Source organism: Sceloporus occidentalis, unplaced genomic scaffold, assembly GCF_023333645.1.
Source record: "Sceloporus occidentalis isolate IW3139 unplaced genomic scaffold, rSceOcc1.0.p SCAF_2, whole genome shotgun sequence".
NCBI classification, from domain to species: Eukaryota; Metazoa; Chordata; class Lepidosauria; order Squamata; family Phrynosomatidae; genus Sceloporus; species Sceloporus occidentalis.
In genome coordinates, this window is record NW_028316982.1 from 193,329,973 (window position 1) to 193,347,954 (window position 17,982).

Below are 17,982 nucleotides of genomic sequence, written 5' to 3' on the forward strand. Positions count from 1 at the left end.
GACATTTAGGGTGTATCTGCACTTGTAGAAATAATGCAGTTTGACTCCAGTTTCAGTGCTCTAGCTCCATGCTACAAAATCCTGGGATTTATAATTTTACAAGGTTTTTAGCCATCTCTGCCAAAAAATATTTCTGTCTCACAAAACTAAAGTACAGGAGAAGTCCAGATCAGGTATGGGATGCCATGATAGGGTGCAAATTAGAAAGCTCCTTTTTGCCATTATTTCTCCCATACCATCATAAGCTCCTTGGTCCAATCAGTCAGTCTGTCCCAAAATGGGGCTACTCCAAGCCATAGAAGTTATGCCCCATGCCCAAGCCTCGCAAGAGTTTCCCAAACTCCACCGCTACTACTACTACTACTACCAAAAGATGTAACTAAGGTAGCTAGGTCATGAGGGCAGGCAAAGAGCAGGAGACACCACCTCACAAAGTGTTCAGAAAAGTTGTGTGATGGTTTTAAGGGGCCCTGAAAAGAAGATTTATGCAACCCTCATCCCCACCATGGTCCCAAAGGCCACTGGTTCCTCATGTCTTTCTTGCACACCAATACTTTGACTGAAAGCCCCCTGCCACACTCTTTCCCCTTCACCACCCCCCTGCCACCCCTTTCTTCCTCACTGCCCCCTTGGATCTTTTCCTTGACCCACAGGGAGGGGTGTACTGCCCACTTTGGGAATCACTGATCTAGAATGATCAAGAAAGTAAATTTTAAAAATAATAATATGAAAACTAAATTGTAGAAACAATAGACTTACATGGCTGGTTGGTTAATTATTCTGGGTATATCTGTACAAATCTCCATTTTAACCACTTGTACTGCTTGAGGTTTCACCACTCCATTGGTTGGTTCTATAGTAATGGGAATGCTTCCTTTATAATTTATGGCAAATGTACCTTTAAAAGAAGACATTTGATGCACATCATAATTGAAACAACTAGTTCCAGCATTATCTCACATTCCACCCATGAGCAGCTCAAAGTCAAAGTTGCACAGCTCTTCTTCCAAGTAGGTCTGCTCCATAAGGACTCAATCCCCATCTGTCTTCTCATAATGGAGTTTATCACACAGGAGGAATTCTTCTTAATTTCGAAGGAAAATAAAGTGGGGCCAGAATGCATTCATGTGAATTTGCTAGTTCAGTGAATTTACATGACTTCGAATTGCGTTTGAACTGACTCCCCATTGCCCGAAAATAGCTTGCCATTGCCCGAAATTGTGTGTGGTAGGCTATCACACACAATAACGTGAAACCCCATGATTGTGTTCAGATAGCCATTGGATTATACTTCCAATTTCCCTTGTCTGATAAACTCCAATGAAGGGTATTTGAATATTGCATATGTTAAAAATGAAGAGGAGGAAAGAAACATAGACTATTGTAGAAAGGTTGTCAATTCTGAACTAAAGGGCGGCTTCCAGCCACCCCTTTTTCAGCCAGATTGGGGCTGCGGCAACTACATGCCATGGCCCTGATCTGGAAATGGCACCGGGACCAGACCACATGGCCCTTACATAGGCCCTGGCCCCGGCCCAATCATGTGCTCCTTCTCCAAGGCAGCCCAGCCAATGGGCTGCCCTGGAGGACCAGAGTCATCACCATAGAGTGGTCCTCCGCCCCCCCTCCCAGAGCAGTGCGGAGCGGAAAGACCGGCCCTTCCTCTCTGCACCACCAATCAGGGTGGAGGGATCGCCCCAGCAGAGCGCGCTGGGGCGAAATGTTTGTCGGGCTCCCGCCGGCAAAGCAGCTTGCCCGGTGAGGCGGGCGGCCGCTTGTTTTTGCACCCTGGAAAGGGCGCAATAGCTACAGCTATTTAGTGCTCTTTCGGCGCTATATTGTCCAGATGCAGCATGGAGGAGCACCGTGACACTGCATACTGTGTGGCATGGTGCATGGTGTCATGGCACCCTGGGGGTGGAGCCAGGGCATGCATCGTGTAGACGCTACACCCCGACTCTACCCCTGGGCTGGTCCAAAGTGCCAGTCTTCACAGGGCCTAACTGAGCACATATTTATTAAATTGATTCTCCATAGAATCATAGAGTTGGAAGAGACCGCAAGGGCCATCCAGTCCAACCCCCTGCCATGCAGGAAATCTAAATCAAAGCATTCCCGACAGATGGCCATCCAGCCTCTGCTTAAAGACCTCCAAGGAAGGAGACTCCACTATACTCCGAGGGAGTGTGTTCCACTGTTGAACAGCCCTTACTGTCAGAAAGTTCCTCCTAATGTTGAGGTGGAATCTCTTTTCCTATAGCTTGCATCCATTGTTCCGGGTTCTAGTCTCTGGAGCAGCAGAAAACAAGCTTGCTCCCTCCTCAATATGACATCCTTTCAAGTATTTAAACAGGGCTATCATATCACCTCTTAACCTTCTCTTCTCATCCCCAGCTCCCTAAGTCGTTCCTCATAGGACATGGTTTCCAGACCCTTCACCATTTTAGTTCCCCTCCTTTGGACACACTCCAGTTTTTCAACATCCATGTGGTGCCCAGAACTGGACACAATATTCCACATGGAATAAAATATCAGAATTTTGTAAGTATGCTTTTTTTCCGTTTGGTCACGAGAATTTAAAATCAATCTTTGACATTTCTGATACCATGCTCTTTCACATCCTCTGGCACTTGCCAAGCAAACATGGCCCCACACCAACAAAGATAATCAGAACACAACCCAGATTCCAACTGTACTTTCAAACATTATTGTTCGTTTCAATTTAATCTGTTTCTTTTTAATGTATTTGATAGTCTTTGTTATTACGTAAAAGTTGGCTTCTAAGGACTATGCCCTAAAAGTCAATCTTCAAATTCATAAATAAATTGGAAACAAGTAGGTAAGCAGCTTCAGAGTACTCATCAAATCATGTGCATAGCCACAGACACATAGCATATTATTAAGGAATGGAGCATGTAGAAACACTCTAGGAAAAATGGTGTCATTTGACAGATGCAAAACTGCAAAGGGGGGGGGGGGGGGACACACAGCTAATCCACTGCAGACAATTAAAAATGTAACAAATACAAGAAAGTGAGTTCAAGTCATTTCATAATAGGGAGGTCCAAGCTAGGAGAAAATGGCCATCTACAGAAATGTGAATTGTGTCCAGGGATAAATAGACACATACTCACTTTTGGGTTTTTCCTTCCACAGTAAACATGCATATACAATTATACAATTCCCAAATTTTGAAAGCTAGTATGGGGGGGGGGGGGGAAACATAGAGAGAGGAAATAACTGGTTTTGCTTTTCTTGCCTATCAATGTACAAAGCGAGGAAGGCCCAATAACTGTAAGATAAATAAGATGTTCATTACATATATAGCAATCACAAAATACATCAGTATACTAGATAAGTTTCAAATCAAATTCAGACTCATTCACTATGAGTTCTGACTATCATCACACAGGCCATTTACAGATGAATGCTTTACATATGTGCCGGAACAAATCAGGAAACAACAGTTAAGCATGGTTTTGCAAGTTCTGTGAACTATGGTTCCAACCAAGCTAAAACAGAAAGCCAGCTTTATGCCATTTTAAGTTAGCTTCCCAATCCAGGCTTAGCCATGAACCTTAGTTCTCAAGTTGCAACTGGTTAACTATAGCTTCTTGGCTTTTTCATGCATGTTAACAAAGGAGTGCAGCAGCAGCAGCAAAGGGGCAGAGTGTAGATCCACAGAACTCATGGTTTAGTAAATCAGGATTTTTCATTAAAACATTTTATAAAAAACCAACTCTTGCTTAGTCAAAGCCAGCCAAGAAGCATCCTTGTGTAAGTATGACTAAACAGGGACCACAGTTTCTCTTGGGCCCAAAAAAGAAGCTTCCTTCTCATCCAAACCAGGCCAATACATCAAAAAATTAAATCTCATATAACTAACCACATAGGGAGTATTTACCTGGAGATGATCCACAGTTAGTAATTTTAAACTCTGTATTAATTACTTTACTGTTAGCAATCACTGTGCCAAAATTTATCTCCGGTTCAACTTCTAGGCAGCAGCATGGGATTAGTCTATAATAAACCACAACTTTAATTAGTTTTATGTCATTTATTTTTGGATTTATTTATTTATAAATGTTTTAGATATGAAAAAATGCTTCCCTCCTATTTTAAACAAATGCACAATTTAATTATGTAAGCTAATTTAGCAGGAACATCCGCAAATGGAAGAGGTTTATTAAAATGTCACTATGTTTTTGTCATTATGGTAACTTAAGGACAATTTAATCACACTAGATTAAAAATCACATTGGACTATAACTATATTTTTAATTAGCTTGAAAAAAGTTTACATCAAAAATAAATTATTAAAATACAGCTGATCTATTTGTGCTCAAAGTTCAACACAACATTCAATACATGGTCAACATAATTTTATATAATATAAGCAAACTGGAATTTGCTTATATTATAATGGCCATTATACAACTTTCAATATAATATTACTTCATGAGATCCAAGGAATTCTAAGTACAATACAGCCAGCTGCTACACTGCAGAAATAAAGCAGAGTACTATCACTTTAACATCCATGGCTCATTGCTATGGAATTTTTGGACTTGTAGTTTGGCAGAAAACTAGAGCTCTCTGACAGGGAAGGAAATATTTCACCAAACTACAAATCCTAGAATTCTATTGCATTGCATCATGGAAGTCAAAGTAGTGTTAAACTGGTTTATTTCTGCAGTGTGGATACACCCATAGTCAGGGTGAGACTACAGTTAAACCTCAAAATGATTTAGGCTACAATCTAGTACACTGATGTGGAAACTGTGCAGCGCTGCAGATTTTGCTGAACTCCAACACCCAGGAGCTTCATTTAACATCAGCTAAAGAACACTGGAGATGCAGTTCCACAACTCATGAGGGGCACCCAATTTCCATTCCACTGTTATACACATTTATCTGAGAGTAAGACCAACTATAAGATTGATTTCCTTCAGTGCATTTTAATCCTCAATGGAGCTTACCTCTAAGCACTTGCACTAAGTCCTAGAATGATAATCTAAGAACAAAACATCACTTTGAGGTACAGGTTTCTCCTCTAGCACAAACACCTTCCAACAGTTTAAGCCAGTTCCAACATTGGACTTTATCACACGAGGAAAATTGGGGCTTTAAACAATGATTATCCCATGAAAAGCCTACGATTGCAATTAAGATTTTCACATGACTTCGCAATTAAAGAGCCATTATCCCAGGAATAAACAGGCAATAAACAGCAATAAATCAATCATGGGGAAATGCCATGAATTATTTGTTGCTGTTTACTGCCTGTCCATTCCTGAGATAATGGCTCTTTAATTGCGATGTGTGTGAAAATCTTAATCGCGATTGTGAAATTTTCATGGGATATTCACTGTTTAGAGCCCCAATTTCCCCCCAATTTTCCTCATGTGATAAATTCTACTGTCTCTATACCTCAAGGCAAATGGGCAGGGGACAAATTTTATCCCCATGACCCTCCTACCAGCTACACAGATGCAGCTGGGCACACCTGAAATCACTTCTGGTTGATTTTCTTGGCTAGTTTTTGGGCAAAAAAATGGTATGAAGTGATTTCAGCAAGGGAGGGCAAGCTAAATGCTGCATTTGCTAGAGGTTTTATTGTATGTGGAGATATTGGGGGGCAAAATATCACTCAAAGGTCAGCCTGATTTTTATATATATGCATGCACTATGTGTAGGGCTCCATTCAGAGGTTATACCTAGTTCAGAATATGGCTGCAGGACTGCTATCTGATCAAGCATTATGAGCATCTCATATTAATAATAAATAAACGCTTTATTTCTAGCCCGCCTTTCCAAAGATCTAGGCGGGTTACAATGGTGGATTTTGCAATCCAACAACATACAATTTACAATAAAAACATTGTCAGAAATTTACAATTACATTATATAAAACATTATATAAAACAACAACAATAACAATTCCAAGCTAGCAACAATTGTAACAACGGTGAGGGGGAGAGGGATCACAACAGGGCTATTGGGGGTATGCCTGTTTGAAAAGATACGTTTTCAGCCCTTTTTTAAATTGGGCTAGGGAGGGGGTCGAGCGGAGCTCGTCGGGGATCGAGTTCCAGAGCTTAGGGGCCGAGGTGGAAAAGGCCCTTTGTGTAGTGATGGCTCGTCTAGCATCTGGAACTCTTAGGAGATGTTTATCACCCGATCTGAGAGTGCGGGGCGGATTATATGGAGAGAGGCGGTCCTCTAAGTACCCTGGGCCCAAGCCATTTAGGGCTTTATAGGTGATAACCAACACCTTGTATTGTGCCCGGAAGCGAATAGGCAGCCAATGTAGATCTTTAAGTACCAGTGTTATATGGCTGGCCCTAGAAGATCCAGTGACCAGCCTTGCTGCCATATTCTGGACCAGTTGAAGCTTCCGGGTTTGGTACAAGGGTTGCCCCATGTAAAGCGCATTGCAGAAATCCAAACGAGAGGTTACCAGAGCATGTACCACTGTTTCAAGGTCCCCCCGGCCCAGGTAGGGTCGCAGCTGGCGTATCAACCGAAGCTGATAACAGGTACTCCTGACCGTCGCATCCACCTGAGATGTAAGGTGAAGTGACGAGTCCAGGAGCACCCCCAGACTGCGAACAGAGTCCTTCAGGGGAAGCGTGACCCCGTCTAGGACAGGTGGACAAATCTCCAAACCTGGACCTGGGGAACCTATCACACGTACTTCCGTTTTCTGTGGATTCAAACTGAGTCTGTTTTCCCTCATCCAGCCCATTACCGACTCTAGACAGGCATCCAGAGGAGAGATGCCATCCCTGGTCACTGCATCAGTCAGAGACACAGAGAAATATATTTGTGTGTCATCAGCGTACTGATAACACCGCACCCCGTGTCTCCAGATGATCTCTCCCAGCGGTTTCATGTAAATGTTAAATAGCATGGGAGACAGAATGGCTCCTTGAGGGATACCAGATGTAAGTGCCCTCTTATCGGAGCACACGTCTCCCAGCTGCACCATCTGGAACCTGCCCGAGAGGGAGGAACGGAACCACTGGAGCGCAGTGCCCCCAATTCCTAACTCTCTCAGGCATTCCAGAAGGATACCATGGTCGATGGTATCAAAAGCCGCTGAGATGTCCAAGAGCACACACACTATTGTGTGTGACCCAGAGGCACTCTGGGGAAATGACTATGGCAAATACATTTTGAATTATGTCTGGCTTTGTAAAATGTAAAGAAAGCAAAGGGAGAAATAAGGTGTCCCCATACCACATCCTAATGAGGCTAATGAGCAGGAAAAGAAATGTTTAGCCACCTTTTCTTTTTCTTTTAAAACTTTTACAGAGTCCTTATGCATATCCAACAGAGAAGAAATCTGGGCACCTATGAGCCAAGAATAGAGGGCAGGGAATGTGATGTTCTGGACTTATGTAAAATTTTGTTAGAGATATTAAGGTAAGGTATGGACATGTATGTGATATATAAATTAAATTAAAAAGGAAAAAGATCTGTTGGGAAGGGATGACAGTATGGAATGTATGCAATCACTGGTGAATGGTTGAATAACCATAAAATGTCTTGTTTCAAATCAGGTTGGAACTCATGCAGCCCTCCAGATGTTATTGGACTGCAGCTGCCAGTATTCCTCACCTTTGGCTGTACTACCTAGGACTACTGGGAGCTGCAGTCCAACAATATCTAGAGGCACATATGACTCCCACTCATTTTAAATCATAATACTATGTGATGCCTTTTCAATTCCTGCCTAGTCTTATAAGCCAATACTTCTTTTTTTAAAAGTATTATTATCAGTAGAGATGGTCAGAAGCAAACCAAGAAAATTATATCTTTCAGTGCCATACCCTGTTATAGGAATCTCAATTATCTTTTTTCCTACATGAAGAAGTAGCCTATCCTGAAGGTCTTCCTCACTGTCGGGATGATATTCCACCATGGCTGTTATGTGAAGACCAGAAGCGACAGGTTTCTTTGGATTTTCCACAATCAGTTTGAACTATAAAACAGACAATAAACAAATCAAATCATTCAGTTCTCAGTTCAACAAACAAAATTCAGTTTCATTTCACCAGGATAACATCGACTGTGTGTCTGATCAATAACAAAGAGCTATGAACTTTGACGGACACTGCTGCTCTGCAGCTCTGTAACTGTGGTAAATAATCATATTCTCTTAAAAGAAATAATTGTTTCAGGTGTAGAGTCTGGCCAACAAATGAAGAAGAAAAGGAGAGTGGAGGAAGAAGGAACTGCACTGGGATCACAACACCATCAAGAGTAATAACAGGAGAGATAGGCAAAATGGTGATGGAGCCATAGCAAGGAGAGGGCAAAATGGGGACACTGCCTCTGCTAACAAGAATTCTGGACATCTGTGAAATTCTCCTTCAATTTTTAAATTTCTAGCCCTGCAGTAACCCAGTATTTAGAAATTTAGTCCAGTATGTAGAAACACAATTTAGGCATCCAAAGAAAAGAGGCAGGCAAAATTACCAAGGAAATGCAAACACCACAAATGCAAGAGTTCTGGGTGTGAACAATTTTTCAGTATCTCACTCTGTGGAATGCTAGAAATTTAGAGACTGAAGGAAAATTGTGGGGGAGGAGGTTCTTATTTAGAGGTAATGCCCTCACTTGGCCCTAAGTCTTTTTATTTTCCATCACCATGTACAGATGTGAGATCCAGACAGTGAAGAAAGTGGACAGAAAGAAAATCAGCCCATTGGAGATGATAATTATTATTATTTATTTATTTATTTATTTATATCCCGTCTCTCCACCAAGATTGAGGCAGCTTACAGGAAAAGTAAAAATACAGCAATACAGAATAAAATCCATTATCCCTCCCACCAGCACAACAGTTAAAATACCCTCATAAAAATAAAGTGGCATCCCATTTTTAAAACAATCATTTTTTAAAAAAGCTGTCAAGACTGGTAATGTTTCAGATCTCTGTATTACTGTATTTATACCCCACTCTTCAGACGGAAAGGCTCTTAGGCCGGCTGACAGATAGTTTATTAGACATTTCCTTTTGTAATCAATGTTTTAGCTTTGTCTTTTTTAAAATATTGTAACCTGCCTTGAATCCCATGGTGGAGAAATAAAGAAAATAAATGATTTATTTATTTTATTTATTTCATTTTTATGCCGCTTTTCTCCCAAAAAAGGGACCCTAAGCGGCTCACAAGATGGAAACACTTTTAAAACAACTTTAGAAAAAACAATTAAAACAACCTAGTTAAAACAATATGAAATAAAGATTAAAACATACAAAAGTTTTAAAAAAACACCATAATCTAAAACGCGTCCTTCAATTAAAAGTCACCCTGTTGTGATTTTAAAAAGCCTGCCTGAATAAAAACGCTTTTATATACCCATTCTAACATTTTATATACTCTTTCCAACATTTCAAGTATGAAAACTGAGATGTATGTTCTCCATTTTGACTAAGAAGCATGATTTTGCATGTACATGAGTGCTTTTAGCCTCGATTTGGTCACATCCTCCTTTTTCCTCGATTGTCCTCTGTTTTACGGTGCCTTGTCCTCTATTGTGGTTAGGAAGACCTCTGAGCACAGGGCACCCAAAGGGTGGCAAGGGTGTTAAGGAGCTTCTTTGGACACCTTAAAAGGTTAACAAGCCGCTCCTCAGTTCATCTGAACCATTTCATTTTATAGGGTTTTTTTGGTCAGTTTTTTGGGCCATGTGGCCATGTTCCAGAAGAGTCCCCCAGATGTGTGCTGGAGAGGACTGCTGAGGATACTATGGATGGCCAAAAAAGAAAAGCAAACGGATCCTTCATCAGATCAAGCCTGGACTCTCCCTGGAAGCCAAGATTACTGAATTGGGGCTGTCATACTCTGGCCACATCATGAGACGGCAGGACTCCTTAGAAAAGATGATAATGCTAGGAAATAGTTTTTGTGGGTTTTTCAGGCTATGTGGCCATGTTCTAGAAGAGTTCTTATAGAGCATGGCCACATAGCTCGGAAAACCCACAAAAAATTATGGATGCCGGCCATGAAAGCCTTCGACTTCACAATGCTAGGAAAGGTGGAAGGTAGTCAAAAGAGAGGAAGGTGGAACACTGGCACACATTGCCTTAGAAAGTGGTGGAGTCTGTGCCTTTGCCTTCTTCCCCTGAGGCTGAGAGAGTGTGACTTCTTGCCCGCAGTCGCCCAGTGGGTTTCATGGCAGAGCAGGAACTCAAATCCTGGTCTCCAGAGTCATAGTCCAACACTGAAACCACTAAGCCAAGCTGGTTCTCACAGGCGCATCTACACTGTAGAAATAACAGCAACAGCAAGTACATAATAATGCAGTGTGACACCACTTTCAGTGCTGTGGCTCCATCCTACGGAATCCTGGGATTTGTCGTTTTACAAGGTCTTAGGCTGCATCTGCAGAGCAGAAATAACCCTGTTTGATGGGATCTGTAGTCTTGGGAGACATTTAGCCTTCTCCACCACAGAGCTCTGTCGCCACAACAGACTACAGATCCCAGGATTCCACAGCATTCAGCCATGGCAGTTAAACCGGCGTTGAACTGGATTATCTCTGCAGTGTGTATGCAGCCTTAGCCTTCTCTATCAGAGAGAGCTCTAGCGATGTCACAAACTACAAATCCCAGAATACTCTAACACCGAACTGGGGCAGTTAAACTGATGTCGAACCGGATTATCCCTCCAATGCGGATGCAGCCTTAGCCTTCTAATAATAATAATAATAATAATAATAATAATAATAATAATAATAATTTTTATTTATATCTGCCTCTCCCTGCAGATCGAGGCGGGTCACAAAGAGAGAGCTCCCACAAACTACAAATCCCAGAATTCCACAGCATTCAGCCACGGCAGTTAAAGCGGTATTGAAATGTATTATCTCTGCAGTGCAGATGCAGCCTTAGCCTTCTGTGTCAGAAGAGGAGACTACAAATCCCAGGATCCCATAGCACTGAGCCAGGCCAGTCCTCCTCCCACCTGAGGCCGCTGCGGGGGCGAAAGGTGGAGCAAGCAGCTGCGGGTCTGCAGGTTCTGGACGCTCAGCTGGGCCCGGTAGCAGCCCCCGGGCTCGGCGTCCACGAAGCGGAGCTGGGGAGGCGTGACTCGGACCCCGGCCACCTCCAAGGAGGACTCTGGGGTCTCCACGCCTCGCTCCTTCGTCCTCAGAGGGGAAGCCATGGCCCAGGACTAGCCTCAGCTGCAGCAGCAGCAGCAGCGTCCCCGTCGCCATGGAGACGCAGGCTCCTCCCCCTCCCGGGCACGGTCGCCAGGCAACGGAGCTTCCGGCCTCCTGATTGGAGGAGACGCTCCCCGCGAAGGGGACGTTCGGAGCGCGAGAGCGCAGCCTCTCTCTGCAGGCAGGAGCCTTCAGCCTTTTCTGTCCAGGAGGCATCCATCCCCAAAGGTCCTCCCTTTGGACCAGGATGACTAAGAAAAAATGTTACTATTATTTCTTTATATTATTATTGTTGTTATTTTATTATGTTGTTATTATTATTTTTATTTTATGTTATTGTTTTATTATTATATTTGATTATTATGTTATTATTTTGTTATTATTATATTTTTATTATTATTTTATTTTTATAATTTATTTTTATTAAATAATAATAATGATTTTTATTATCATTATTTCTTCCCCAAAGGGACCCAAGGAGACTCACAACAACATACTGTATTGCAATTGAAAATAAAAGATCAGCTAAAAACAATGCAATGTTACAAATATTAAAACCACGAGACGAGGCCATAAGAAGCATTTATACAATACATGGATATTGAGCTTTAAAAAACAAAAGGACTTTTACAGTTGCTATTTGGGGTCAGGCTAGAGAACCCCATGAGACCCGAAACAATTATTATTATTATTATTATTATTATTATTATTTTCTCTGGCTATCCTTCGTCAGCTTAGACGTTGCAAAGTCTTGGGAAACTAGGAGGAAGGAGGGGAAACCGCTTCATGAATATGTGAAACCTTATTTTAAAAAAGCCTTCAGTATCTGAGACTCAGATTTGAAAAGTTTTTTTAAAAGTTATTTTCCTGCTGGTATTACTTTGCAATAAAGAAACTCATTTTCCGAGTCTGAGAGGTCTCTCTCATCCCCGATTTCTGCTACTACAACTTGAGTGTTTTAAGCTTTTTGTTTTGGAATGCCCCACGTTTTTTCTTAGTCCTACGTTCAGGGTGACCCACTGTCCTCCTTTTCCAGGACGTGTCCTCCATCTCAGCCTTCTGTCCAAGGTTCTCCATTTTGAACATGACTGAGAAGAAGCATGGGTTTACATCTATTGGTGTGTTTTCAAGCTTTTAGTTTGTCGTGTCCTATGTTTTTTCTCAAATGTCCTACGTTTTGCAGTGGCTCATCCTCCTTTGCGGTTAGGACATCTGGTCACCCTGTTTGCAGAGGATACTTGCCTGGAGGTAAGCCCTATTGAATTCAGCAGGAATGCCTTCTAAGAAATATCCTAAAGGCACTAGATCTTGGAAGCCAAGCAGGGCCATGCCTGGTTAGTATTTGGATGGGAGTATCACCAAGGAATAACAGATGCTGTAGACTATATCTTGGAGGAAGCCAATAGCAAACTACCTCTGTGTATTCCTTGCCTAAGGAAACCTTATCCAGTTCATGGGGTCAAGCTAAGTCAAGGCACCTACTACTAATACTTCTACCATTCCTACTAGATACATAAAGGATGGCTGAGAGAAGTAGACATAGAGAGCCAGCATGGTATAGTGGTTTGAGCATTGAACAACAACTCGACTCAGGGTTCAAATCTCGACTTGGCTGTGTAAAGCACTCAGCTGACCTTAGGCCTCTCTCAGCCTCAGGGCACGGCAAAAAGAAACTTGCCAAGAGAACCCCATGACTGGGATCACCATAGGTCAGAAACAACTTGAAGGTACACCAACAACACCAGGCTACAACTGTTCTGCATTCTGCTCGTTCGATCTCCCCCATCTTAATTCTCACCTCCCTCACAAAAGCTTGAAGAAATCAAATGTCTGATCAAAACCCTGTGCTGTGTGTGTTATAGCACCTGTACCTTTAACAGTTGTGTAGAAGAGGCTGTTTTGGCAGGTGTTGCTTCTTGTTACCTAGTTGCATGACAAGTAACACCTGCTGAAATTCCTTCTTCTACTAAACCATTAAAGATACAGGAGCTGTCTTCAGTTTTTACTCTAGCAACCATATCTGTTAGTAACAAAAACAGGCATGCTTGGAAGTATGATTTTTCTCCTATTAAGAGAATCTAATGCTGTGTTTAGGATTAAATCTGGGTTTAGGATTAAATTTGTTCAAGCACAACTAATCTGACGGGGGCACCATGTTGTGAGAGATCTGCGTAATACTGTGGTTCTCAACCTGTGGGTCGCAACCCCTTTGGAGGCAGAACAACCCTTTCACAGGGGCTGACTAAGACCATTGGAAAACACATATTTCTGATGGTCTTAGAAACCAAGACGAAAATAATTTTGTGGTTGGGGTCACCACAACATGAGGAACTGTATTAAGGGGTCGTGGCATTAGGAAGGTTGAGAACCACTGCTTTTGGACCAAGGAGATACTCAACCCACCCTACTCCATGGGGTTATTGTAGTGGTAAAATACGTGGTGTGGTGGCTTGGACGTTGGACTATTGACTCTGGAGACCAGGATTCAGATCCCTGCTCTGCTATGGAAGTCCTTGGGCAAGTTACACTCTCTCAGCCTCAGGATGGCAGTGGAAAGCTCCCTCTGAAGAAACTTGCCAAGAAAACCCTATGATATGGCCTTAGGGTCACCTTAAGTAAAAAAAATGACTGGGAGACACACAACAACAAAATACAAAGAAAAGGATATATGACCCATAAAGCTTCTTGGTGGAACAAGGTAAAAAACAGTGTAGTGGTCTGAGTACTAGGACTTTGGGAGACCAGGGTTCACATTCCTGCTCAGCTCTGGAAATTCACTGGGCGACTGTGAGCAAGTCATATTCCGTAAGAGAAAGGCAATAACAAGCCTTCCCTGAATAAATCTTTTCAAGAAGAGTCAACTAAAAGGCACATAACAATAACAAAAATGGATAATTGCTGGTTGCATTCAAGAAGAGTCATACTTCAATGGAAGAATGCATGCTCTGCAAGCAAAAAGGTCCAGGTTTAATGCTGCCAGTTCCGGACAGGTCTGGGAAAAATCCCTGGAGACCCTAGAGAGCTGCTGCCCATCAATGTAGACCATGGGCCTATTCACATTACAAAATAATAGTGCTATTGTTCCCCTTTAATTGCAGTGGTTCCATCCTATGGAAACCTGGTGAGGCACTAGAGCCCTGTGGCTGAGAATTTTATGTACTTCAACTGTATATCCCAGGTTTCCAATGGACTGGAATAATATCACTTGAAGTGGAATGATAGCATTATGATTGTGTGGTGTGAATGGGCCCATGGAAGGCAAAATACACCCCCAGTTTGTTTCCATAGAGGTCCCAGGGTCCCACCGCCAGGACTGATTTTGTCATCAGGCCACTTTTTAAAAAAAATATTTCACATGTGCAGGGACTGCACGTTTTGGTTTACAGAAGACTTGTGCAAAGCTGCACATACACTTTGCTTTAGCATGACATGCAGAGGAGGAAGGTTTAGGAGAAACCTGGTTGCTGACAGAAACTGATAGCTAGAGGTATGGTCTGCAGTGAGGTTGTGGAGAGGGCTAACTTTGTCCCTGGACTTGTCAGAGTTGCCCTCTCCTACAAATGGACCAGCAATCTGACTTGGTGTAAGTCAGCTTCCCACAGTCATGCATTTTCATGTGAAAATATTCCTTTTGTTGTGTGGTTTCAGTCCCATAGATGCGAAAGTATAAATCTACAAGGAGAAAAAGATGCAGAATGTGTGTATAACAGTGCCACCTGCTGACTTCTGTCTGTCATGCAATTGTGTATTATGGCAGTGTGGGACTATAAACCGTTGATTCTCAGACTGTACCTCTGAAAAATTATTGGTTTCAGAGGTTTTAGAAATAGGTCTTTGCAGAGAATATTTTTCAACTGTATATAACAGGAAATGATCCTTCAAGCCCAAGAGAGAGTTGAATCATCTGATGAAGTAATTAATCTGGTTCACAATGAAACCTATATGGAAGATGCTGGCGAAACGTCAGGAAGAATGTCTTCTAGAACATAGCCACATAGCCTGGAAAACCCACAAAAAACAACAAAAGGATGCAGTTTTCAGGAAGAGCTGTACAGCTTATGGAAAACTGTTGAGTTTGTGAGGAAGCTGCAGAGCTCTGGTGACCTCTGTCGGGACTTGGACAAATTGAATTGTATCATCACTAACACACACACATACACATGCACAGATTTTGCATGTTTTAGTTTGTACCGGTTTTAATAATTAGTTAGCCAGCATGGTAAAGTGGTCTGAGCATTGAACTATGATTCAAATCCTCAGTCAGCCATGCAAACCCATTAGGTAACGTTGGCTAGATCACACTCTCTCAGCTTCAGAAGAAAGCAAAGGCACCCCTCCCCCCCAAATAAATCTTGCCAAGAATCCTCCATGATAGTGTTACTTAGTGTCACCATAAGCTGGTACCTATAGCCATCCTTAACCAAAGCACATGCAGGCACTAGTGAACAGAGATAGGTGAAATATCGAGCTAATTTGAGGAGCACCATGGCTTCTGTGTGAACTCATTGCAAAGCAGTCAGCTGCAGGAATGGGCTACCTGATCTTTGGCATTTCAGCAGAAGGAAAGATGGATTCATCCAAGTTTTGGGGGCTCAACAGACAGGCGGCCAAAAGCCACCCCTTTTAGCCCTAGATCGTTGCCACGGCAACTGCATGCCATGGCAATGATCTGTTCCCTCTCGGGACCAAAAAGAAGCTGCTCAAAGCAGCTTGCTGGAAGGGGTGCCATAATGGTGCTTGTGTGCCATAATGACACCCTTTCCGCAGAGCACCATTTGGACAAGCACATGCCAACATGGCGCACAGATGGTGAAGGTAGGGCTGGGTGCATGTGGACGCCCAGCCGTGCTAGTCTGTTTAAGGCCTTTCTTTGTTTTTGCCAGTTGCATATATTGAGATAGTATTCACTGCTTGGAGAACTTTTAAGTGGTACTATGATATATGCTCAGCCAGCCAAATTTTCAGAGTATGTTGAGGAATGCAAGTTTTGCACCAAGAACCTGATATTCTGAAGATGTGATTTAGCACCAATCACAGAGAATCCCAGTGCAAACATAAATAACAACAACAACAACAACAACAGCAACAACAACAACAACAACATGGTTAACAGATGTTGAGAAGAGATGTGGGGAAGAAAGCCTGATTCCTTGGCCTCATTCTCACTACCTTTTAAACTGGATCACAATTCAGTTTGAACTGGTTCAAACGTTCCTGGTTCCCACTTAAATCAATTTGCTGAAGCAATTCGGTGAGGAGGGCCATGCACCAGACCCATTTAACCTGTGTCTTTTTTCGCTGACTTTTTTCCCACATCTTTTTCACCAAATTGATTCAACACAAGTGTAAACCAGAAGCGGATCGTAATGGATTAAAACTTGCTCTTCGGCCGGCTGGAGCCAAATCATTTTGAATTGATTTATTTGTGAATGCAAACCACAAGTGGGTTATTTTGATGCCAGAAAATGACAAAAAATGCGATCGGGGCAAGTGTAGTGTAAACCACGATCTGATGTCGAATTCATCCACCAATTTGGATCACCCACCGATTTATCTGTAAGTGGGAATGAGGCCCTTGACTCACTCCTGATAGTTTAAATGTGGTTAGTAACTGGTTAGTGTTCCAGCTATGTTGTTCCATAATCTGAGTGAAGCAAGATTAAAATCCATAACTGAGCAACATACATATGAAGGAAGATAACAACCTTTTGGTGATGTTTATTGTGTAGGAGTTCTCCTTTGTTTACAGCCATATAATAGTCCGTTAGATTTAAATTTCATGTTTATGGTAACATCTGAATTAAAATGGTGATTAGCCATCTTATTTGGGCTGTGAATGTGTAATGCCTCTATACCTAAACCAAAATAACTAGTTTGCCAGCTTCCATAGTGATTTTACCACATCATAATCTAATTCCTTTTTATTATTCAAATACTGTAAGCAGCTGTAATGAGCATGGTAGCACAGGAAGAGCCTTTATATATATGCATATGACATTTCCTAGTAGAGGATCTGTTATTTTTATTTTTATTTCAGCAAGATTAAACTGTTTTTCATCTTTATTCAGCCCTTCTCATTTCAGGCCATGCTTCAGGGCAGTACTCTCTGAATACTAAACATGTAATGTTAGTTTCACCTTCCATTATCAGTCTCCAACACTTGTGGTCTTTAGGATATATCCCTAATTGAACATAAATCCTAAGGGAGTGAACTTAATCCTTGGGAGTATGTAATAGGCCATATATATCTCTCTTCTTGTAATAATGATTCATTCTCTCATGGGAAGATGCTGCTTAGTATAATAATTACCTGATGATTGGGAGATTAGCCAATAATGGAAAGCATCCAGAAAATACAGAAAATAAAACTGCAGAAATATGTAACATGCAGAATGGGTTCAAATTAATTTATGGGAGAGATTGTAAAATGAGTTGATGACAAGCTAGTGATTATGGAAAAGGATATAAATATTATTCCAGTTGCAACACAAACAAAGTGAGAGGAAAGAATAATCGTATAAGGTTCAACGGTAAAAATCTTATGAATTTAACTAAGGTCTTAAATACACTGCAGAAATAATCCAGTCGGAGACTGCTTTAACTGCCCTGGCTCAATGCTAGGGAATTCTGTGAGCTGTAGTTTTGTGAGATATTTAGCCTTCTTTATCAGAGAGGTGTGATGCCACAATAAACCACAATTCCCAGTTTTCCCTAGCACTAAGCCAGGCCAGTTAAAGCTGTCTCAAACTATTTCTGCAGTGTGTTTTGGACCAAAGTTGACTTGGAACATGGGTATAAACACATCTA

At 41.9% G+C, this 17,982-nt stretch overlaps 1 protein-coding gene and 1 pseudogene across 1 annotated transcript in view; one reads left to right on the top strand and one right to left on the bottom strand.

Moving 5' to 3' along the window:
• CFAP47 (cilia and flagella associated protein 47) overlaps nt 1–11,177 on the bottom strand; it is a 343,409-nt gene extending 332,232 nt beyond the window's left edge. Inside the window, exons 1-4 of the mRNA XM_089508424.1 lie at nt 10,977–11,177; nt 7,836–7,987; nt 3,905–4,020; nt 760–898 (exon numbers count right to left, since the gene is read on the bottom strand). Coding sequence (XP_089364550.1) covers nt 760–898; nt 3,905–4,020; nt 7,836–7,987; nt 10,977–11,177 — 608 coding nt within the window. The remainder of the gene's footprint in view (nt 1–759; nt 899–3,904; nt 4,021–7,835; nt 7,988–10,976) is intronic.
• Nucleotides 11,178–11,227: 50 nt separating this feature from the next.
• LOC149319489 (ATP synthase F(0) complex subunit k, mitochondrial pseudogene) overlaps nt 11,228–17,982 on the top strand; it is a 32,569-nt pseudogene continuing 25,814 nt past the window's right edge.